Source organism: Letharia lupina (assembly GCF_014066315.1).
Source record: "Letharia lupina isolate WasteWater1 chromosome Unknown contig_24, whole genome shotgun sequence".
Taxonomy (NCBI): Eukaryota; Fungi; Ascomycota; class Lecanoromycetes; order Lecanorales; family Parmeliaceae; genus Letharia; species Letharia lupina.
Window position 1 is genome coordinate 407,525 of NW_023502993.1, and position 22,287 is coordinate 429,811.

Below are 22,287 nucleotides of genomic sequence, written 5' to 3' on the forward strand. Positions count from 1 at the left end.
TGGTGACAGGAAAAGCGGGACCACCAGGATGGGCTGCTTACGTTTCGGTCGGAAAGGGGCTTGGCGCACGAGACACGTCCCAGAGAGCGAATGGTATACTCGGGTTGAAACTCATTGGGTATAGACTCCCTTGCCTCAGCGCGTGCTCAGCAAAGACGTGGGCTGAGTGAAGTACCCGTTCATCATATGCTTCCGAGGATCCAAAGGCGTTAGGATGTGCGATGTCGTTCGTAGTCCACACCGGCATCTTCCATGGCCCATTGTTGAATTCTTGGAGGTGTGGGGTGTCCGCAGACAGACGCCCTCGAGGAGGAAAGGTTTCCAAGTATATGGGCGTCGAGTTGCGCTTAGAAACTCAGTCATCCGCGCATGGGTCTCTCTTTGGTACATTCTAGGCACCGTAAGTGGCATCTTCAATTCGTTGACAGAGCCTTGAGAGAAATACATTGGACAGACTCGAAGCAGGCGCAGGCTCCAAAGGAATGCCGCGCACACTTAGGGCAGCCGATTCACACTGGGGAGCCATCGAAGTTGCCAGAATCTCCGGCACTTTCTGAGTCTCCGAAGCCGTTGTTTTTTTGAATGGGAGGGATCGTCGTACTAGCTAGAAGTTCACCTCCATCGTCTACCACTTCTAGACCAAAGTCCTAATCTTCGTCTTGCGGGAACCCCATAGCAACTACCAATCGTCAGCGGCTGAGAAATCAAAGGGCACAACGTTTGCGGTTGTCTTGACGACCATCACTGAAGATGAGGTGGGGAAGAACAGAGGCGATCTGTGGCCACATATGGCCAATGCTTTCGGCTACATGCATTAGCGAAACCTCGGTATCTGGAAGACTTTTCTTGGGGCGGAGGAGAAGGTAGTGTTTGATGAAATGGCATGTAGATGATCGGAAGTAGTTACTAGATTTTGATGCTAGTTGGCCCGGTGGACTGATGCCAGAAAAATACACAGAGACATCTTCAAGGTCTTCATTCTTTCATGGAAAACATGTCTAAAGATAGTGCCTACAACAATCAACAGCCCCATGACAGAGACTCCAATCCCTTGTGCAGATTTGATGTCAATGTGCGCTTGGAGAAACAAGATAGAGTACTTATTATAGAGGTCTACGTGCGAATCAATCAAAGATTTCGGATACTTGGAGATTCCCGCACAACTGGCAGAATGTTGCGTCTCTCTGTCAATTTGACTTCTGTATATGCCTAGAAGAGTATCAACGAGTGGTTGTTCGCGATACGATTACCATGCATCGACGAATTCTGATTTCAATTCATCACCAAGGATGGCGGTTCGTCGCATCTTTTGCACATATGACAGTCACAAGCCCTAGAGAATGACAAAAAAAAAGAGCGATCATAGATATGTTTGAAAGATTTTTAAGGATTGTAGCCTCATTTTACCCAAGGTAAAAGAATATACTAGCATTTTTGGAAAGGTGCACTGGCGAGGGCTATAAACCGCTAGTTACCCAATCTCTGCCTGAAGGTCAGCTCTAGACGAAGAAAAGGCGGAGAGGTAAAAGCGCACATCCAATTAGAAGCTCGGGTTGAAGCCCGACATAGTGCTATATGTCCTCATGCAACAAGCAGCAAGTGCGGCTTCAGAAATTTGTAAGATAGATGTTCTAAGATACTTGCCCTCAAACTCCGGGGACGATACTCCACCCCCCAGCGCCGTCCGGATCCTTAAAATGATTTGTCAACCGCGCGGAAAAACCTTAAGCAACGTATCCTGAAATGCTTGCATGTTTTGGTCGACGAGAACCTTGCCAGACTCAAAATCGGAATTGTTGGAGATGCCGATGAATGACAGATTTCTGCAAACGGTCAGTCTTATCTCCTTCTGAGTCCGTGCTATTAGAGCGCTCACCTGTTGATCTCCTTGAGATACAAATGATAGCCTTTAATGTTGCTGACGAAAGACTCTGCACTTTGAGCTGCCACGGCTTTCGAGGGATCGATCTCCTGCTGATCCTTTCCTCGATCCCAGCCATACACCTCGGACATATCCACGATGATATCGATCAAGTCCGCACAAAGCTCATAAGCTTTCATGTCTATAGGGGTCGTATCTGAAGCAATATAGACTTTGCTGTAGACATCGAACAGGTAGGCCTTTTCGAATCTGCACGATGCCGAAACAGTATTGAGCAGAGCCTCAAACGTCGGAAGCTGAGGTACGAGTCCTTGCATGACTTTGCTGAACGCTTCAAAAATACTGTGATCATAGATCGAAGTGCCGTAATAGGTGATGGGTGGGTTTTCAAGGCCAGCATCGTAGAGGTCATCCGTGATGCGCTGACGTACATCTCGCATTGTGTCGTCGCGAAAGTCTTCGGTGAGGGAGTCAACCTTGTGAATGAAGACTGAGTACTTGATGTCGGGGTAGGAATGCTGTAGATGCAAGATCGTTTCTGTTAGGCGGCTGACTGGCTCCATGTAGTTGTCTATCGCGTCGAGGACCCAGATCATTGCGCCAACGCCGCCGAAGATACTTTCTGCGTCGAATTCTGGATCTAAGTAGTCGATCTGGCCTGGCAGATCCCATACTTGGAAGTCCATGAACGAGCTGAGAATCGTGGTTGGTCAGCGTCCAAAAGCACCTTGAAGCACAACTCACTGCATGGCCTCTTTGCGGATCGTCGTGGTGGTTTCCAGGAATAACGTTTCGTGAGGCGCCATCTTACGAAAAACAACGTTTGATATCGACGACTTCCCACTCCTACGGACAGTGGTCAGTGTATGAGCGAATGTCTGGAAGCAGAGCCAGCATGTACCTCTTCAAGCCCATCAGCAATAAGCGTGGCTTGTGGTCAACATGGAGTAAGTTTCCAGGCTCCAGGCCTCCATTCAATCCATTGACTGCGGTTGTTTCCTCGTGGTCTGCCGAGCTACTGCTTGCCTTCGAGTTATGGTCCGGCTTAGAAGGTTCCTATCCAACATCAAGTATGTTAGCCCTGCTTAGCTACGGGCCCGCAGCAATGATTATAGCTTCTTCCTGTGCTTAGATGACTCAAGATCTACTGATGGAAGATGCTCAATGTGTAATTGAACTGTTTCCTCGCGAGATGGCCGTCGGAGCAATCGCTCGCAGCTGCCCTGTAGAAGTAACCACTGACATGTTCTGCATCTCCATCGGTTCGCGACATTGCGGTTTTTGAAACAGTGTTCTGCCAAGTCTGCACGACGTTCGATTGCAGAACCAGTCCTCCGACGCTTCCCTCATCCTTTTAGCCTAGCGTCAGTCTTTAATGCTGGGAATAGCGGCTCTCCGGGTAAAACTCGGGGTTATCCCGGCGATAGTTCGGCATGCACATCCGAAGAAATCTTGTAAAGATCGTAATCTCCAGCCTCTCTAAGCATTGCAGGGCCGTCTTAAGTTAAGCTAGCTTCGAGACGAATGACACCGAAGGACCTGCTTCTCGCGGGCTGGCGACTGTGATCTGCCAAGTGATGCCGTAGTATCTCACAGTCCTTACTTCTTTGGCTGCGGGTGACAATGTCTCTAAGCGGCACGATGGTCAACTAAAGTACGCAAGTCATGCTAGTCAGCCACGTCCTGGGTGAGAAGCTCTTCATTGAAACCAAAGAATCAGGGCTATGTAGAAGACATCGCGCCTTGGGGATGGTTCTTGCCCGTTCATTGTAATTTCACACGCCTTTATGCTTTCACCCTCAACACCCTACTCCTTCGTCATTACTTTATTTTGATAACGCCTACATTAACTGTACGGAGTCACAACAATTCATAGTTCGAATACTCGTCCGCCATCATTATGGATTTAGATGCGGGGTTGAAAGTGTCCGCCCGCTTGAAAGCTTCAAGGCTCACCGCACTCCCGGTGGAAACATTAGACAAAATCGCCTCATGTGTTCGTTAAACCATGGAGATATCCTTCCAGAACATGGCCTCCAGCTGACAGCAGTCCCAGCTCTACCGGCCTTCCCAACTCAACAGTCTAAGTAGAACCTGCAAACAGCTCAATTCTGCCATGCAGCCCAGGCTCTACAGAGAGCTTTCTATCGTCCTTCCCCGTCATTGGTCATCGGCAATGTTCTTGGAAGCCCTTCTCGATTCTGGTGCTGAAGGGTTGCAGTTCACTAGGAGTATCATCATCTCTATGCAGAATGATGAATTCGGGGCACCATGTGAATCGTACGACCCTGAGGATGACGGCTTGGACTTCGGTGATGGCGGTAACTGGGAGGACCAAGACGATGACTGTGGTCAAAGGCACTACCAACCTAAGGTGCTGAACATTCTCCTACGGCTGCTGATCAGCAAAGTCCCGAACGGGTGCCTACAAACCTTCCGGTGAGTCGTTCGTCCCGCCCAATCTTGGATCACAATAGCGCTCATTCTTACACACGCAGTTGGTGTCACGCTACCAGAATATCGAGAAAGACGCTTGAGCTTGTCGCTAGACGTCACGGTCATTGCCTCACAACCCTTCAAATCTACAACATCTCTCCTTGTACTTCCGAAGTGGACTTTTCCGCACTCACTACACTTGATGCTGGAGGTATGTATCCGTACTTTGCATTGTTTTGGGCGTCAAAGTCTGTGGCCAGCAGCCATAATTCGTTGACTCATTTGAAACTTGGCTGCGAGACATTCCTTGCGCAGTCATATCTTGGCAGGCAAGATTCCTTGACCGCGAGCGAAGCATCGGACTTTACCCAAGACCTGGATGATGGTATACGCAAGAGCCTTCCAACCCAGGGTTCCAGCAAGCTTGACGAACAATCAAGTCTACGGACGTCGATTTTGACTCTTGAATCGCTCCACCTCGTTGGGATTGATTGTGGCATTACCCCCAAGATTGGAGCACCCACAATGTTGGACATTCAAAAGCTCACTTCGCTTTGCTTGGAGTCTTGTTTCAATTTGAGGCAAGGCTTCCCCACGCTATCTCCTCAGCGAATTCCAGATGCGCCACCGCTATTACCTCAGCTTCGTAGCTTCAGACTAAGACAAGAATGCTCCGACGCGTCATTTCAAGACGGCTTAAAGGCCTTCCTGCTTGCCTCAAAAGGGCTTGTACACCTGGCTGTCCTGCTCGAAGGTTCTGGTCCCTTCTTGCCCCCGGATTGCTTCGTTGGCAACCATGGATCAACTCTGCGGACGTTAGTTTGGGACCAAAGACAAGGTGCTCGGACAAAGCTTGATGAATCTACCAATACAGCTACTGCATTTATGATGTCTAGTTCCCTTGACAAGATCGTTGAAAATTGCCCTAATCTACGAGAGCTTGGGTTGGCCGTGGACGCTCTCACCAGTGGAGACCATGCGGTAAGTCAACTATCGCGCTGTTAACAGAAGACAAAGGCTTATTGATTCGCAAGCATCTTTATCAGTTTAGTCGGTTTAAATACCTCAAGACTTTGAATATCCGCAATTTGCCAACCCAGAAAGCAGATGCGGAGACCTCGTCCTTCCCGACATTCCATGCAATGATCGCAATGGACGTTGCCAACGCGCTCTTATCATATGGCTCATGTCTTGAGACCCTTGGACTTGGCTCAACCACGTGGACAGATATTTGGCAAGGACGATCACGTGATTTATCCCATCGTCTGGCGCCTGGGGGGTAACATGTCTGGCAGAACATCAAATATCTGTATGTTCATCACACAACGACTTTTGAACGACAAGAATCACAGACTTATTTTTCTATTATAGAATCTTAGATCTGCTTATAAAGATTAATCGCGACACTAAGTATTTTGTTGTGAAAGCAGGCGTCATTGAATTACACTAACATGCTATGGGGGTGTTTTTTGATGTTCGGTCGGAACCCCTGAATTTTACCCCCTGCCAGACGATGGAATACTGCACCCGTACCGAGATTTACCTTTGCCCTCGAATCTTCCACCTCGACTACCCTGTCAACCTGCGAGGGAAACGCCAGCCTCTGGTAACTCAAATAGCCCAGGGGACAGCCACTGAGGCGAAGGAATACTCTTCGAATCTGCGCATCTTCGAACCGTATTGGCTTGCTTAAACACGCATTGGAGGATTTGCCAGTCGAGGATAGGAGTCCAGAACTTCGGACACATTGTGGCTTCTGAGCACGTTCCATTAGCCTTGCACTGAGCTCCACGAAAGAAATGTTGTGAATATGTTATGGTTTCGGACCCATTTTCCGATATTCAGATGTATGCCTTGCAGAGTCGAATTGCTAGTAGAGTGGTATGTTGCCGTGGAGAAGTGCTATGGCCAAGGGCCCAGATCTGCGGAGCATATTTTTAGCATAGAGCAACGGCATACAATGGCATTGCATATCCTCGCCAGATACTGAAAGTGTGTTACGACCGTGCAGTCTTCATTGCATTCATACATCAAAACTTGCAAGTGATTCATTTGGTCATGCCCAGAGAACCCTTCCAACTTTGAAAGCAGAGTTGGGCATATCGCACAAACTCCATTTTGACATCTAATTCCTGCATCTAAACCTTCATCTCGGACAAGCCATGCTTCCAGATAATAACATATGGTGTAACACCGTCCTCGCGGTAGTTGAGGAACACGACCCTGCGAAGCAACGTTAATATAGATTCGAGGTTGGCAGTCCAATAGATTGGAGGAGACCCCATACATTCCATCGGGATCCATAGACTCGCCGGTGTAGAAGTCCAAGTCGGCAAAATTGGGCACGATATGCTTGGTGTAGTATCCCTGCACGCCCTTCTGGAACCCCTTGATAAAGTCCTCATCCTTGCCAGCTTCCTTAAGTTTCTCAACCACCTTCTTCAAATACCCTGTCCATCGCACACTGAATCAGCATTCCTTGCTCGGGCTGACCACCCCCTCCTACGGTACATCGGAAGCCCAGACGCACCTTTGAGTTGTCCCTGGAAATCCTTCTTCGTTTGAAACGCCCTCTGCCCACTCGACTCATCTCCCAAGTAGTTCAACCTGAACCCATCGACCACATCGATGACCTGTTTGGTCCCCTCCTCGAGCGCCTCCTCTTGTTCTTCGGCAGAAGGGTTTGCGCCAATGTCGATGTTGTCAGCGCCCTTTGTGACCTTTCTGCAGTCGACTTCGTAAACGACGTCGTCAACGTTTTTGAGGTTGTAGGTGTCAGAGATGATTTCGTCACCCGTGACGATGTCCTGTGATGCAGGAAATCAGTCATTGGGCGCTCAAGTTGCGAACTCTCTGGGCAGTCTGCCATGCTGGCAAGCGGGGCTCCATGCGGTGAGGCTACAAACCTTGTAGATAATCATGGTGAGAGCTTCTAGATCGGTGGATGGATAAAGATGTCTATAAGTAATTCGAGAAGAATAGTCCGTAGGGAAGCCCAGAAGGAGTTTTATTAAATTTCGAGCGAGGACAAAAATTCGTTCAGAGATGGGCGATTGAAATCCGTAGTGGGGTGAAAATCGCGGACGCCGGGCATTAGCCGCCAGGAGGGCTTACTCTATCGAGTTAGACAAGGATCCCGGAGAGGCTGAGTAAGGGTGGCAAATTGGTGACGTCCAACCAACCGCAGTCAAAGCACGAAGGTGCATTTCATTGTTACCCGTCTCTACACACTCCTTTGCTCTTCATTCACGCTGTCTTCGCTGCCCTCGCCGTCGGAAATATCACTATACAAATCTCTAATAAATCTTACCATCTCTGAGCTTGATTCCCACTGGGCTTTTGTACTTCCAGGCCGCAAAGGCCCAACACCCGCCGCGTGCCGAGTCAGCAGTACAGCCATTGACCTCAGTGAAAGCCAGATGGCTACAGCATCGGCCATGATTGACTTTTCGAACCTTCCGCCCCTCCCAGAGTACCACCTCACTCCGCTTCCGTCCTTACTTCCTCCAATACCCGACAAGCTCCTCACTCTCCTATTACCAATCTTCGCCTACTGGGGCCTCTCAATGTTCTTCCACTGGATCGACACAAAAGATTATTTTTCACAATACCGATTACACACACCCGCCGAAGTCTCAAAGCGAAATCGGGTCTCAAGATGGGAGGTCATACGGGATGTGCTGATACAGCAGGTCGTTCAGACGGCTGTTGGGTGGGTGCTTGGCATGACGGAACCGGACGACTTTTTTGGGAAGGAGCAGTATGATGTTGCGGTGTGGGCGAGACGAATCAGGATTGCGGAGAAGAGTATTCCAAGATTGCTGGCTACTGTGGGCCTGGACGCTAGGGGGATTGCCAAGAATCTTGGAGCGTCGCATCCAATGCTCGCCGGTGCGCTTCAGGGAGGGCAGTACCCGTCGCTGGAAAATTTGAGCGTTGTTGGCAGTGCTTCAAAAATGGGTACGCCAGGCTTTGCTGGCTGGGAGCTCATGCTTGCTTCTGCCATCTACTGGGTTCTGGTACCCGCCCTCCAATTCGGGCTGGCAATTCTGGTGGTGGATACATGGCAGTACTTCCTGCACCGAGCGATGCATATGAACAAGTGGCTATACAGTACGTTCTTGGAAGCTCTGTTTTGAATTGCAAAATGCTGACCGGTGCAAATAGCCACCTTCCACTCACGCCACCACCGCCTGTATGTACCCTATGCCTACGGTGCCCTGTACAATCACCCATTTGAAGGATTTCTGTTGGACACGCTTGGCGCAAGTATAGCATACAAACTCGCTGGGATGAATACGCGACAAGGAATGGTCTTCTTTGCAGGCTCAACTATTAAGACTGTCGATGATCACTGTGGATACGCTTTGCCCTGGGACCCTCTACAACACATCACGTCAAACAATGCCGGCTACCACGATGTGCACCATCAGAGTTGGGGCATCAAGACGAACTTCTCACAACCATTTTTTACCTTCTGGGACCGACTTCTCGGCACGGTATGGACCGGCGGAGACGTATCTGCCCGCTACGAGCGCTCGCGCCTCGCTGCACAAAAAGCTTTCGATACTGATAAGGAAAAGACCACAGTCACACACTCAAACCCCGCAGACAGCGGCACCCAAGACCCAAAGCCTTACGAAAATGATCTGCGAGACGCTACTGACCTACCATCAATACCCATCAAAAACCGCCAGCCTGAGCCTCCAGCCGGAAAAGCAGAGCTCCAAGCAGCAGGCTCTCGTCAGCAGATCTTAGATGATAAGAAGGACGGCGGGCCGGGTGTCCTAGTCGATGAAGCGTATGAAGAGAAAGAGGCCAGAGGCTTCCTAAGGCGAAGTCCGAGGAAGAGAGCACCTAGTACGCTATCGTCCAAAGACGGCTTCAAAGGATTGAGGGATCGGGTACCGACAAGTATGCATGGAAGGGCGAGGGGCATCATCGGAGTTGATGGGAGCAGGTAGCAATCTTGTTCTAGTACCTCAAATGGTATGCTAATGGAGTGATGTTTAATTGTACAAAACCAACCTTCGTTCTGGGTTTGAGGTTGCATGCGGGCCGGTGTACGATTCGTGTATATTCTCCCAGGAATGGAGTCCTTATTGTCGGGACATGGTGTATAATCTTCTCAAATGAGCGCTCGATTACAGGGCTCTACCCCTTCTGCATTGAAGGGGAGAAACACTTATAATCCAATTACGCCATCTGCCTAGAGTTTGTCATATCTTCATATGCTCCATATCTTCATATGCTCCAGACAATCGCGTAATACAATAGAAATCATAGCGTTCGATCGTCCACGTCTAAAGCACAAAAAAAGATTCTTACGTGTGAATTTATACGAGCCATCTATTGCTGGGAAATGTAACAACGGAAAGTGTGGATAATGCGGGTTCTCACCTGACATCCAGTGTGCTCTATCCATCATCATGAAAACAAGAACCAAATCCCGTCTACATGCCCCCAAATTCCAAAACCCCCGATCAATCCCCACCCACCCGCCCTCTAGATCCACCCCTCAACGGCCCTCAACCCAGGCTCCGAATACCGCTCAAACAGCAACGTCGTCTGCGAATCCGGGCTCCGCCCCACCAAACACTGATAACTCCTCGCCCAATCGCTCGCCCTCTTCGCCCGCTCTCCCTCCCCTCTCCCGCCCCTGTGGGCCAGGTAGCCCCCCATCACGGACGATTTCCTCCTCGCTTCCTGCTCCGCTTTGTTCCCGGAGAGGTCGTCGGCGTCGGGACGGGGGTGGCATGCGGAGTCCGTCGTTGTCGTCGGTGGTCTCAGGTAGCCTTTGATGATACTCTCTTCTTCCATCGCGCGGAGGGTGGTCGAGGAGTCGGATCGGAGGGTTTCGGAACCGGAAGCATCGTCATCATCATCATCATCATCATGGATCTCGTCTGCAGCTCCGCTATACCTTGCCGGTTCTCCCACAGCGCGCGTTTCCTTGTCGTCGCCTTCCTCTTCCTCCTCCGCGATCGCGGCGTCCAACTCCGCCTCATCCGCCCGCTCCATGCGCAGGGCGTCGCAGAAATCGCACCCCTCGCCCGGCTGGTGGCCCAGCACCTGCGGGGGCGCGTCGGGCACTCGTTCGTGCGCGCGAGTTTCCCTCCGCCAGCGCTGCACGCGGACGCGGTCGTGCGCGACGGATTTGCCCTCCGACCTCCATTTGGCTTCCCATTCCCTACCGGGGCAGGGATCGAGCCAGGCCATGCTGGCGGGCCACGGATGGGCGCGGTGTTTTCGGCCCTTGACGGCCAGAGTCAGTGCGTTGACCGCGGCGGGGTTTTGGAAGAAGTGGCTCAGCGTGCAGGCCGGGCAGGTGGGTTCCATGCTGAGGATGCTGCTGGTGTCGGTGGTGCTGGTGAGGATGTCTTGGTAGGGCTGGAGGGTTGAGAGGAGGCGTTCGGTCTTTCTTGAGATGAGTTCCCGGGGAGCTATCCTTAGCTTGTCGAGTTGAGGGCCGATCTCGTGCGTGATGACTTCGGTCAGCTCGTCGATGTATTTCTGCTCGAACCAGAAGTGAGCGTTGCAGAAACAGCTCGGGGTAGGGGAGAATTGGCTTCGACTTAGCGGCACACCTAGGGCGCCTACGACACTGGAAAGCATTGGAGTCTCAACGGGGAGGGAGAGGGTGTGCGTGAGGGCGGCAATTTGGGACGGCTGTAGGGTGGAATGGCTGGGTGGTGGACGCCCCCAGAGGATGCGGCTTGCGGTGGTCAAGAAGTGTGAGGGAGCGCGCTTAGAGGTTGAGCGAAGGAGGCTGGTGGTGGAGGATGCGGGAGTTGATGTTAGTGGACGCAGTGTGGAGGCCGTAGAAGCGGATCGAATAAGCTTGGACGTGGAGGTTGCGGTTGAATCACGTACCGCAGGGTTTTTTGAAGTTCTAGAGGCGACGGTTGGAGGGCGCACAGTGGAACTTAAAGAAGCGGACGAGCTTTCGCGACTTGTGGACGCGGTGGAGGCGGACCGCATCAGTTTGGACATAGAGGTCGCGGAGGTGACGGTCGAAGCACGCACGGTGGAAGGTTTGGAGGTTGAAGCGGACGTGCTTGCCCGACTTGAGGTCGCACGTAGGGTGGAGGAGGACCTAGATTGGGGGGCAGACGATTCATAGATGGATGAGGCGGAACGCAGTGCAGAATGCACGGTTGATGATCCTGAGCTGGTTCGATGGGAGGGCTCATATATGGATGAGCCTGCAACCGAGGGGTTGCGGGAGATGGTGCTGCCGAGACCCATGGTCGCTGGAAAGAGGATGTGAGTGAGTCTCGAAAGAAGAAGACTTACGTGCTTGGGTGAGCTTTCTGACCGAATGGTCTGACTGGCAGAGCTGATTGAGATGAGTGAGTGAGTGAGAGAGAGAGTGAGAGGGGATGTTGCACACAGCGGATGGTTGGAGAGCAATTGGGAAGCAGAGAGGCGTCAAATTTAAGGACTGCTTCCTCGCATCAACTTTCTGGACAATGACATAGTATCTTTGTTCAAGATTCAATGCATTGTCAGTGGCATTTGGCTCGAGGTCCGCCTCCTAGTAGGACAAAGGACCAACGCATTGTTAACAGAGGTATCTGGACAAAGACAATACTGTACGCTCGTTGCGAGCAGAGGCTTGGAGAACGGCAATTGGAACGAGATAGTCGGACAGAGGGAACGCAAGACAATGACTTGTGACATAGCCTGAATCGTCCAGCACAGAACAGCCTGGCTGTCGTGACCGAAAAGTGTCCAGAGTTGTTTGTTTCATCTTTCCCCAATCGAGTCTAATATGTTCTTTTGACTTGAAAGCTCCATCCGTGGGTGGATGAGGCAGATCATTGTACATGCTATCTCTCAACGATGCCAACGACGTTTGCCTCAAAATGTTTCCGCTAAACTCGTTCCACACCTGTATTCATATCGGAGCAGCGACAAATTCTTCAGCTTCATCATACAAGAGCCAAAAATCCCAACTGCGTCTGTGTAATCTACAATCCACGAAGGTGGATCCATTTCGAGCTGGAAACTTATGCTGGTCCTAGCGCAATATTCGAGGTTGAGAATAGCGATTGCTTGTCTTTGAAGTGAAAGGCAACGATGTGATCACTCGAATTGACAGCTTACATGTTTCCAGCATAACGGCTCGAAACCATTAGCATATCCAAACGGCGCTTTAGGTCTTCTTTTCCAGTACCAGAAGGTATGAAAGGGAGACAAAGATGGAAGAATGCACACTTGTGCCGATGGGAGACGAAAGACCGCCCCACGAAGCCTAGCGGGCTCGAAATCTTCGATGGACAGGAGAAGCAGAAGCTACTGATAACAAATATAAGACTTCCAGCAGGCTTAGACCCCGCTCTCTGAAAGACGAGTAAGACGTGCCCTTTTTTGGGCCTTCGAAGCCTTTCCGGGGGCCATGTTGTCTAATGTTGTCCGTTGTTTTCAGGGGTTCATCCTATTGCAATTGGCACAGTCCCTGTTCTTGAACCTATTTTCACCGTTCACCAACGGAAAGCTACAGAAGACGTGCCAGAAAATCATGTCCAAGATCCTCGCTTGTTGCATATCTGTAAAAGTCATACTGGAGGAGCTTTTCATCGAAAAGCTCCTCACGGCACGACAAGTAACCGTCGAGGAGCAAGGTACAACACAACCTCAGCAATTCGTGTGCAGAAGCAGGGATTAATGATGTCCTACGTAGGATGCAATCCTTAACGGAGGTTCAAATCTGAAGCAGAAAAGTTCCGGAAGTAAAAGTACCGGAATGTGCCCAGCTTTAGCAGGCGTATCTCTGTAATGACAGCTCGCACTTGGCGTTGGTGCGGTCGGATCACGAGTATCTAATCGAGTCCTCAGATCGAAGCCGACAGAGACTGATGAGAGGCAGAGACGCAGAGTCTCAACCAGCAAACGGAGAGAGAAATTTTGATCCGCGCATAGTGAAACGACCGTTTAAGTACGAGTACTAGGTACCTAGGTATTCTTGATCTTCATCCCCGCGTAGATATACTCGTGGATTCCAGAAGTGAGTTACTTGATAGAGCGAGGACACCAATAGATATTTCCACTCAGCGGCATGTCGCTTGATCTATTGGTGTCCTCGCTCTATCAAGTAACTCATTTCTGGAATCCACGAGTATTAGCAGGGCCAAGATTGTCTGTGTTGAAATAAGCATTCTTCTTCTTCTTCTTCTTCTTCTTCGTCTTATTATGATTATCTTATTTTGATTATTATTACCGGGTTAATTGTCATATAAAAGACCACATCGTTATAAAGCCCCTTTGCATATAAAATATTATTCAAATTAGTAGTTTTTAGACGTAGGCTATAATTAGATTATAAGATAGAGATCTTAATAGTTTACTAAGTAATAATACTTAATTATACTAGACTCTTAAAGTAAAATTAGAAATATTCTCTTCGTAGCTCTCTTTATAATATTTAAATTTATTAATAATTAATTAAGTAAACTTTTAGTAGTAAGATAAGTAGAATAACTCTATATAGTCGCAGTAGATATAGATTATTTATAATACTCTACGCTTTTAAATTAGATACTATCTCTCTTATAGCGTCTAATTTATCGCTATTATTCTTATTATTTAAATCCTTATTATAGATCTCGCTATCGCTACTATTAATATTCTTTTTATTATTTATTATATATATAGCTTTTAAATCTATATTAAAGTTCTTCTTTCTCTTTTTCTTTATATTAAATATTAAAATATTAAAGATATTCTTCTTTTAATTAATAGATAGATTTAAATACTACTTCTCTATTTAAAATTTAAATAAATCTTTAATACTTATTTTATAATCGTTAGAATTATTAATAATAAGAGCTAATTTAAGCTTTTTATATATATTATAAATTATTTTATTAAGCTCTTTATATAAATTCTCTTAAGTTTAAATCACTTATTTTATAAATGAAACTTAATAATTATTAACGAAATATTTATTATCTTTTTATTTGCTGAAATAATTCTAATAATAAAGATTCTATTATCTTTAAATACGAATTTTTAGAGATTTATTAATAATTATATCGAATATTTAAATATAGTCGATATAGTTTAAGAGAATAAACGAAGATATAACGTTAAGATTCTTTAGAGCTTATTTTATCTTCGATATTTTTTAATCTTTAAAAATATTAAAATTAAGAAGATAAAAATAAGACTTTTTTTAATTAAAGAATATAAATATAATTATATTATATTACTCTCTTAGTTATTTAACTATAATCTCGCTATTATAGTAAATCTTTAAATTTTATTAAACCTTAACCATTGTTAAGGAATAGTCCTAAGTGGAATCATATGCATGAATAATGTGTGTGTGTGGTGTGATAATTCTATGAATGTAGGCCTGCAGTGGAAGAAGTCTCTGCAGTGCCAAGGCACTAAGCCCAATCGGGACGCCTAGTGGAGGAATCCGTAACAACCCTCTTATTATATTATCTTATCTCGTTTTTAATTATAAAGTTTTTAAGATTATTTATTTTTTTAAAGATTAAAAAAGGTCTATAATAAGAAAATTTATTAATTATAACGTAAATTATAATATAATATATATTTTATCTTATTTAAATCTAATTTTCTTGATTTAAATAATTTCTACTCTCTTAAAATCGTAAAACGTTTTAATTAAGAGTTTATAGAGTATAAAGATTTAATTTATATTACTAATATCGTCTAGAAGATAGCGACTTTTATTATATAAAGGTATTTAATTAAGAAAAGACTACGAATTATGTCTATTAGATTAAAATTAAAAACCGATTTATTTATAATAATCTTCGAGAGCTTAAATAGATATATTAATAATTATAATAACTCTTATATAGACTTTTAAAAGAAGATATTAAACTTTTTAAGTTCTTTTTATAGAATAACGAATTAAAATTTTATTTCTTTTTCGAAATATTTAAAATTAATTATTTAAAAAATTAAAACTTATAAAGTTAATTAGCTAATTAATCTTTTTATATACTTAATTAGAAAATATAGCTTTAAAGATCTTCTTAGCTTATTAAATAAATTATTACTTATTAACCCTATTATTATAGTTTTAAATTATCTTAAAAAGCTTTATTAGATAAGCTTTTAATTTAGAATATTTAATTATATAAAAATAATTCTTATAGATACTCTTCTTTATATTCTCGATATTTACTTAATTAATTATCTAGTTCTTAAGTATAAATATAATAATATTAAGATTTTTAATTATAAGATATCTATTAATAAACTTTAACTTAATAATATATATATTTTAAATTATTATAATTATAATATAACTAATAGTAATTAGCTTTTACTATCTAATATATAAAATTTATCTTCTATTCTTCTTTTAATAGTTATCGAATTTATTCTAAAATAACTTATATTTAGATAGAGCGTTAATATAAATAATATACTAAGCTTTAAACTCGTTAAAAAGACGCTCTTTATCGATATAAGAGAGATATATAAGAGACTAATACTTAAAGAATTAAAGTAAATTAAATTTCGATATATAGGCTTTATAAACGCTATAAAGCTTAATAGACTTTAAAATTAATTTAGATCTTAATTATATAGTCGAGCTAGATTTTCTTATAAGTATATTAAATTTATTAAATTTATAGAGGTACTAAATCGATAATTAATTTTAAAATATATATAAGAAAGTTATTAAGAATAAAGAAATAAAAGAATAAAGATAAAGAGAAGATAGAAGATAATTACTTATTTAATTAATAATAAAATAATATATATAATTATTCTAGACGTATATCTTTCTTTTAAAGATATTCTTTTATTTAATAAGATATACTTTATAATTAATTAACTAATTCTAAGGAAACAATAGAAGAAATATACTCTATATATATTTATAGCTTCTATTTTAGTAGAGCGCTTTTTCGAGCTCTTCGATTAATAATAGCGAGCTTAGTAAGATAAGACATTAGCGCCTTAGGCTATACGATACCACAGTGTTATAAGGCCCCTTTATATATAAAATATGGTTCCAAACGATGACCAGATGGACGCTTCGGCTATATGGTAGTATCTTATATACTAATTAATTCGGTATATCGTTGTGGTGAGCCAATAATAAAGTATCGTAGGTACTCGACCGAGTCTCGACGCGCCACGCTAAACTCTTCCGAGACACCGGGACACCGAGAGAGGCAGATCCTTTTACCGACCCGCCAAGTGCGAGGGCTTGGCACGAGAGCGTTGGAGCGATTGGTTGACAGTGGTTCACTGCTGTTGCGTGGTGCAGCTACCGGTAAGGCCGCGTTGCACTGCCCGGAAGATCGTCCACCTAAATTTAGATGCTGCTGCCGTGCCCCCCAGCAATCTCGAGACTTCATCATTGTTCCGCCACATTCATGCTCTCGCTCTTGCTTGATACTCACACTATCCTAAACCTCTTCTCTACTATCCACAGCAGTTTCACCGCATGGTTCCTTAGCTGATAACGGCAATAGTCATCGTTGTTGCGGATGAAAGAGTCGGGAAGATCGGAATAGCCAGGAGAAAGTCAACATAAGCGACCCATCAGGCAACCGTTTGTGAACAAGCAAAACACCAACGACTAGTCATCATTGAGGTCCTGCATCCTCCAACCTCATCTACCTACGACATTCGGAAGGCCGACATAGACGATTGCGTGTTTCGCAAGTCATCACACGATACCATGACTACATTCAAACTGGAACCTTCAACGGAGTCATCTCCAGTAGGCAGTTGCTTCGATCCGGACAGCTTCATCAATTATGACCAGACTGTTGTCCCAACTCCATCCATCTCACCTCTATCCGCTCACTCCAAGTCTGTCAGCACTCCCACGTCGTCAACAAACAATCAGACTTCGCGATATCCAATCCAATCAACCCAACAATTTGCCGGTCCAAGCCATCAATATGAGCAATATAAGCAACAAGCTGGTCTGCCGGTCGGTGCATTGGCCAACACTTTTGCTCTCAATCAGGTGGACCAATTCAGCTATGGCCGGAATCAACAGTTCTATGGCACAATGCAACCATCAGATGGATACTTCGGCATGGACATAAACACCGGCGACGACTACTTGAAATTTGGATCTGCTCTTGGCTTGGGCTCCTCTATCGATATGGATCTCGACTTCAACAACTCTCCGACCAACGACTTGCCTGTGCTGAACTCCAGCTTCGTCGACCCGGCTGCCATCGGTGGACAGGAAAGCACGCCGCAATCCCTTACAACCCAAGCTCATCCAGGTCGCGTCTGGCCAGGTATGCATCAACAGCAAGCGGCTTTAGCAAAGGCTCAAGCCGAAGCTCAGCAGCAACAACAACAGCAACGAACCTTGGCAACACAGAAGCCTTTGCCTTCAACGCACTCTCGTCAAGCCAGCCGCAACGGAAGCACTTCAAAACCTCCTACTGATCCAATCGTCGAAGAGAGCATCTCTCGCCTGCTCAATCAGATGAGACACAGCAGCGTCGCTTCGTCAAACGATGACGATGCTGCCACGCCAACAGGAAATGGTACCCTTTCGAACAGTGCTCGCATGAGAAAAGACGAGGAGGACATGGATGAGGATGAGAGGCTGCTGGCAAGTGAGGAAGGGAAGAAGCTGAGCAGCAAGGAGAGGCGCCAGCTGAGGAACAAGGTCTCCGCGAGGGCTTTCCGTTCGAGACGAAAGGGTATGACTCCTGGTAATCAACGCTATATGAAAGTTTCTGACATCTACATAGAATACATTGGGCAACTAGAAGGAGAGATCGCCGCCAAAGCAAGCGAGGCCGACGAATTGCGAGCGAAGAACGAGGAATTGGTGGCAGAGAACACTCGCTTGACCGACTTGACACGCATGCTTTTGTCGTCGCCAGCTTTCTCCACTTTCTTGAACGACCTGAGTGGCACTGGGGCGCCTGCGTCGATGCCAGAGATTCCACGTCCCCAATCGCAAACTCTAGCTTCTCGACCTCCATCCGCCACTCCTCGCAAAGACGTCAACCCAAACCAGACCACCCCCGGTCCATTACCATCGCAAAACTCAAACACCCACGTTGGTATGACAATGATCCCCGAGGAGAACTCTTTCCAATACAACGGTGCCGAGTCTGCGAACAACGGCTGGACCGACAGTAATGTGGACTTCCGTGGCCTCTACGATGCTCAAGTCTACGCTGTCACTGAACTGCCCCAAGGTCCAGCTGTCGACTCGATGAGCTTCGCAATGCTCCACGGCAAGACATCCAACTTCGTTGGCTCCTACTCTAGCGATGTCTTCAAGGATGAGCCCGCAGAGGTCGAGCCTATGCCGGCATCAGCGGAGAAGATCATAATGCCCGAGGTCATCGAACGCCGCCCGCAAGAGGTCGACATTGACGTCTCTGACCCTGCTTTTGCTCTCTTCATCGACCAACCATGTACCTCTTCGAAGCCAGCTGCGATGAAACCTGAAGATCGCATCTTTGGCGAGATTGAGCTTGAGAAGGCTTTTGGCCGACTTGAACTTGTCATTGCAGAAGATCCCGGCGAGTCTCAAGAAGTCAGTTCAGCGACCATCGAAAGGTTTGAGCGTTTGTGCTCGAGGCTTGATGCAGCTTCGTCAAGGGTAGCTGCCATCACCTCGCACCTGTGATTTCTTTATCATCGGTGTTTCGGGTTGTGGGGGGGGGTTCTCATAGTGTGTATCATGAATGTTACGGCCTTGCTTGTGCTAGATGATGTATCATCTCTCTTTTCTGATTCTGATGGTGGTTATTGATGGCGGACTCAGCTCTGCCATCTCTCAGCGGCCTCTTTTAGTTGTACTTTATATAGACTACAACCAAACAATCATCTATCTCAATCTTCACTTTCCTCCGCTCAGTCTTCGACTTCCCTCGTATTTTTCATCGGTCCATACTTTCCTTGTGTCCGAAACCATTGTTCCAGGCCTTTGTCCACAAACTTACCGCGTAGGTATGACGTTCCTTCGGACATCTCGGCGACACCCGTTGGCATGACCAAAGCCGCAAAGTTTTCCGAAATATTTATGGTTCTCAATGATTCCCATTTGTCTTGATTTCAAAGCTTTCGTGGTAGCCATGCTGGATTTTGGATCCTTGTCTTCCTTTGTAACCAGTCATGGAGTTCTTACTCCCTCGTGCCATTTGCCGGCTGAAGCCCACAAAGCGACCCCGCCTTTTGCCTCGAGGCTTGCCCAAAGAACGTCGAGGCATCGCCTCAGCTGTAACAGCTACACAGCAACCGGTGCCCTTCGATGATATTCCGCCATTCCCACTCCGCACTCCACCACAATCACATCCACTGACTGAATCGCACCCTACGACCCGCAAACAGCCACTCAGAGACGCAAGACCTTTCTCCGACTTCCTGACAGACAACTTCTCGCGCCAACATGACTACCTACGGATCTCTATTACCGAACGCTGCAACCTACGTTGCACATACTGCATGCCTGAAGAAGGGGTGCCGCTCTCCCCGGCTTCACACCTCCTCACGACGCCTGAGATATCCTACCTCTCCGCGCTCTTCGTCTCGCAGGGCGTCACGAAAATACGGTTGACAGGAGGGGAGCCTACGATTCGGAAGGACATAGTGCCGCTCATGCACGAGATCGGGAGTCTACGAAGTAAAGGGCTGAAGGAGCTATGCATCACAACCAACGGCATCGCCCTCCACAGAAAACTAGACTCCATGGCAGAAGCAGGCCTCACAGGCGTCAATCTCTCCCTCGATACCCTCGACCCCTTCCAATTCCAAATCATGACTCGCCGGCAGGGCTTCTCCGCCGTCATCCGCAGCATTGACCGAATACTCGAAATGAACCGCCTCGGCGCGGGCATCAAGCTGAAAATAAATTGCGTCGTCATGCGCGGTATCAACGAGCGCGAGATTATCCCCTTTGTGGAGATGGGACGGGATAAAGATGTTGAGGTTAGATTCATCGAGTATATGCCCTTCGATGGCAACAAGTGGGCGAAGGGGAAGATGTTGAGTTATAAGGAGATGCTGGGCATGATTAGAGAGAAGCACCCGAGCTTGGAGAAGGTGAGAGATGAGATGAATGATACGAGTAAGACTTTTAGAGTACCGGGGTTTAGGGGGCGGATTGGATTTATCACGAGTATGACGCACAACTTTTGTGGGAGCTGTAATCGGTTAAGGATTACGAGTGATGGAAATCTCAAGGTTTGTCTTTTTGGAAACGCCGAAGTCAGCCTCAGGGACCTGCTGCGAAAAGGCAACAATGGGCAACCAATCGATGAGGAAGCGATGGAAGCGATCAAGCAAGTCGAGATGGATAAAAGGCAGGCGCTGCCGGGAGATGTGCAGCCGCTAGGGTATGGTGAAAGAGAAAGACAACTCTTGGGACTGATTGGTATGGCGGTGAAGAGGAAGAAGGAGAAGCATGCTGGCATGGGCGAATTAGAGAATATGAAGAACAGGCCGATGATTCTGATTGGTGGGTAGGCGGATTCTTGTTCTATGAATGTCGAATGTGAGGAGACGAATGTATATCACGACTGGATCTCTCTTCTGCACTTTGCGATACGACTGATGTATGTGACGATTTTCTGCCGCTCTCTTCCCTCTGCGCTAAGATGACATCGTGAAAGTGTGTTTCTGTTAACTGACTTTGGTGGGCTCAGACAATCCACCTGCCGGCGCTTGCCCTACTCCAATGCATCTCTGTTCATGGCCAGCGGCTTTTCTAAACAAAGAAAGGAGGCCAAAGTCTACAACTCTCCGTTTAGCAACTACACCCCTCGCTGTGCCATTACACCTTTGGTTTGGTACATACCAACCCATGACAACCATCCGCGCAATCTCCACCACATCTCCTAAGACACCACCTCCGGAGTTATCTTCAACTTCTTCTGCGAAATTGCCCGCTTCGTCCCTTCCACATCTAACACCCTCGTCCGAAATCCACCTCATATCCACCAGCGCCAAATCCGTCACCCATCGCGTCGCTGTCGCTATCGGCCACGTCCGTTTCTCTAATCATAAACCTTTGGGTTTGATCCGTCAAAATGCCATCAAAAAGGGTGACGTACTAGCTGTCGCCCGCATAGCCGCTGTCCAAGCCGTCAAGAAAACCAGCGATTTCATACCTCTAGCGCATGGCGGCGTGCCTGTTGAAGGGTGCATCGTACGTGTTGAGCCGGTCGGTCATTCCAACTTTGACACACAACCTGACAGTTACACTTCGATATGGGAAGAACAGGGGCTCGAGGAAACATTGCAGCTTTCTGAGCCCATTGGGATTTACGGAGGCGTCCGCATCTCAGTGCAGGTCGAGACGACGGCGAGGACGGGCGTAGAAATGGAAGCGCTTACCGGAGTCATGGGCGCCGCGTTGACAGTTGTGGATATGTGTAAAGGTGTTGACAAGGGATGTGTCATTGATGACGTTAGAGTGGTTGGGAAGAAAGGAGGTAGGAGTGGTGGGTTGGGCATCTGGCGTGAGGGGCCGGACGAGCAATCAGAGGGGTCAAAGGGGGTGAGTGGTAATTTGACAGAGACGGAGAGAGATACAGGAAAGGGGCCAACGCAGTTGGTGGATGAGGGTTTGGAGAGGGTGGAGAAAGAAGGCGTCTTCGAACAAACGGATAGTGAGAGATCGAGAAAGGCGAAGACATGGAAAAGGTGGACGCCAGATGATGGAACCGAATAAGTGTAAAGCAGGCAGTACACGCCGTTGCAGCGAAGTTCTTGCCAAAAGTCTCAATGCCCGCCGCCGCAACTAGCACAGCCTCCGATAATGCCAACAGTCCCTCATCAGGCGGTGCTCTTGAGGAGAACAAGTCTTCCGGACGAGCGGTAAAAGGGAAAGAAAGCGATGGCAGCAGTTCAATATGAGACCCGGACATTACCTCGATGGGCTCGATGGGGTGGGATCAAAGGACGTGATAAGAACCGCGGTGGAAAGCGAGACTATGAAGCTGGGCGGCTGACCGCTCAAGCTTTTGAGCACTTTGCAC

General features: G+C 46.9%; 7 protein-coding genes across 7 annotated transcripts; 4 read left to right on the forward strand and 3 right to left on the reverse strand.

The window, feature by feature from the left end:
- Positions 1-1,705: 1,705 nt before the first annotated feature.
- HO133_006356 (uncharacterized protein) lies at positions 1,706-3,155 on the reverse strand (the record flags this gene model as incomplete). Its single annotated transcript, XM_037297254.1, has 5 exons — positions 1,706-1,823; positions 1,877-2,575; positions 2,627-2,728; positions 2,784-2,938; positions 3,126-3,155. The coding sequence occupies 5 exons, from the start codon at positions 3,153-3,155 to the stop codon at positions 1,706-1,708; spliced, it is 1,104 nt and encodes a 367-aa protein (XP_037147379.1).
- Positions 3,156-3,782: 627 nt separating this feature from the next.
- HO133_006357 (uncharacterized protein) lies at positions 3,783-5,601 on the forward strand (the record flags this gene model as incomplete). The annotated part of the gene is made up of 4 exons (XM_037297255.1): positions 3,783-3,878; positions 3,939-4,321; positions 4,381-5,299; positions 5,353-5,601. The coding sequence occupies 4 exons, from the start codon at positions 3,783-3,785 to the stop codon at positions 5,599-5,601; spliced, it is 1,647 nt and encodes a 548-aa protein (XP_037147380.1).
- Positions 5,602-6,456: 855 nt separating this feature from the next.
- HO133_006358 (uncharacterized protein) lies at positions 6,457-7,239 on the reverse strand (the record flags this gene model as incomplete). Its single annotated transcript, XM_037297256.1, has 4 exons — positions 6,457-6,541; positions 6,606-6,768; positions 6,849-7,125; positions 7,225-7,239. The coding sequence occupies 4 exons, from the start codon at positions 7,237-7,239 to the stop codon at positions 6,457-6,459; spliced, it is 540 nt and encodes a 179-aa protein (XP_037147381.1).
- A 498-nt stretch (positions 7,240-7,737) lies between these two features.
- Positions 7,738-9,282, forward strand: HO133_006359 (uncharacterized protein; the record flags this gene model as incomplete). Its single annotated transcript, XM_037297257.1, has 2 exons — positions 7,738-8,431; positions 8,486-9,282. 2 exons carry the CDS (start codon positions 7,738-7,740, stop codon positions 9,280-9,282), a joined length of 1,491 nt encoding a protein of 496 aa, XP_037147382.1.
- Positions 9,283-9,823: 541 nt separating this feature from the next.
- HO133_006360 (uncharacterized protein) lies at positions 9,824-11,311 on the reverse strand (the record flags this gene model as incomplete). Its single annotated transcript, XM_037297258.1, has 2 exons — positions 9,824-10,987; positions 11,192-11,311. The coding sequence occupies 2 exons, from the start codon at positions 11,309-11,311 to the stop codon at positions 9,824-9,826; spliced, it is 1,284 nt and encodes a 427-aa protein (XP_037147383.1).
- A 5,689-nt stretch (positions 11,312-17,000) lies between these two features.
- Positions 17,001-18,935, forward strand: HO133_006361 (uncharacterized protein; the record flags this gene model as incomplete). Its single annotated transcript, XM_037297259.1, has 2 exons — positions 17,001-17,991; positions 18,043-18,935. The coding sequence occupies 2 exons, from the start codon at positions 17,001-17,003 to the stop codon at positions 18,933-18,935; spliced, it is 1,884 nt and encodes a 627-aa protein (XP_037147384.1).
- A 488-nt stretch (positions 18,936-19,423) lies between these two features.
- Positions 19,424-21,980, forward strand: HO133_006362 (uncharacterized protein; the record flags this gene model as incomplete). The annotated part of the gene is made up of 2 exons (XM_037297260.1): positions 19,424-20,765; positions 20,953-21,980. 2 exons carry the CDS (start codon positions 19,424-19,426, stop codon positions 21,978-21,980), a joined length of 2,370 nt encoding a protein of 789 aa, XP_037147385.1.
- Between the last annotated feature and the right edge of the window lie 307 nt (positions 21,981-22,287).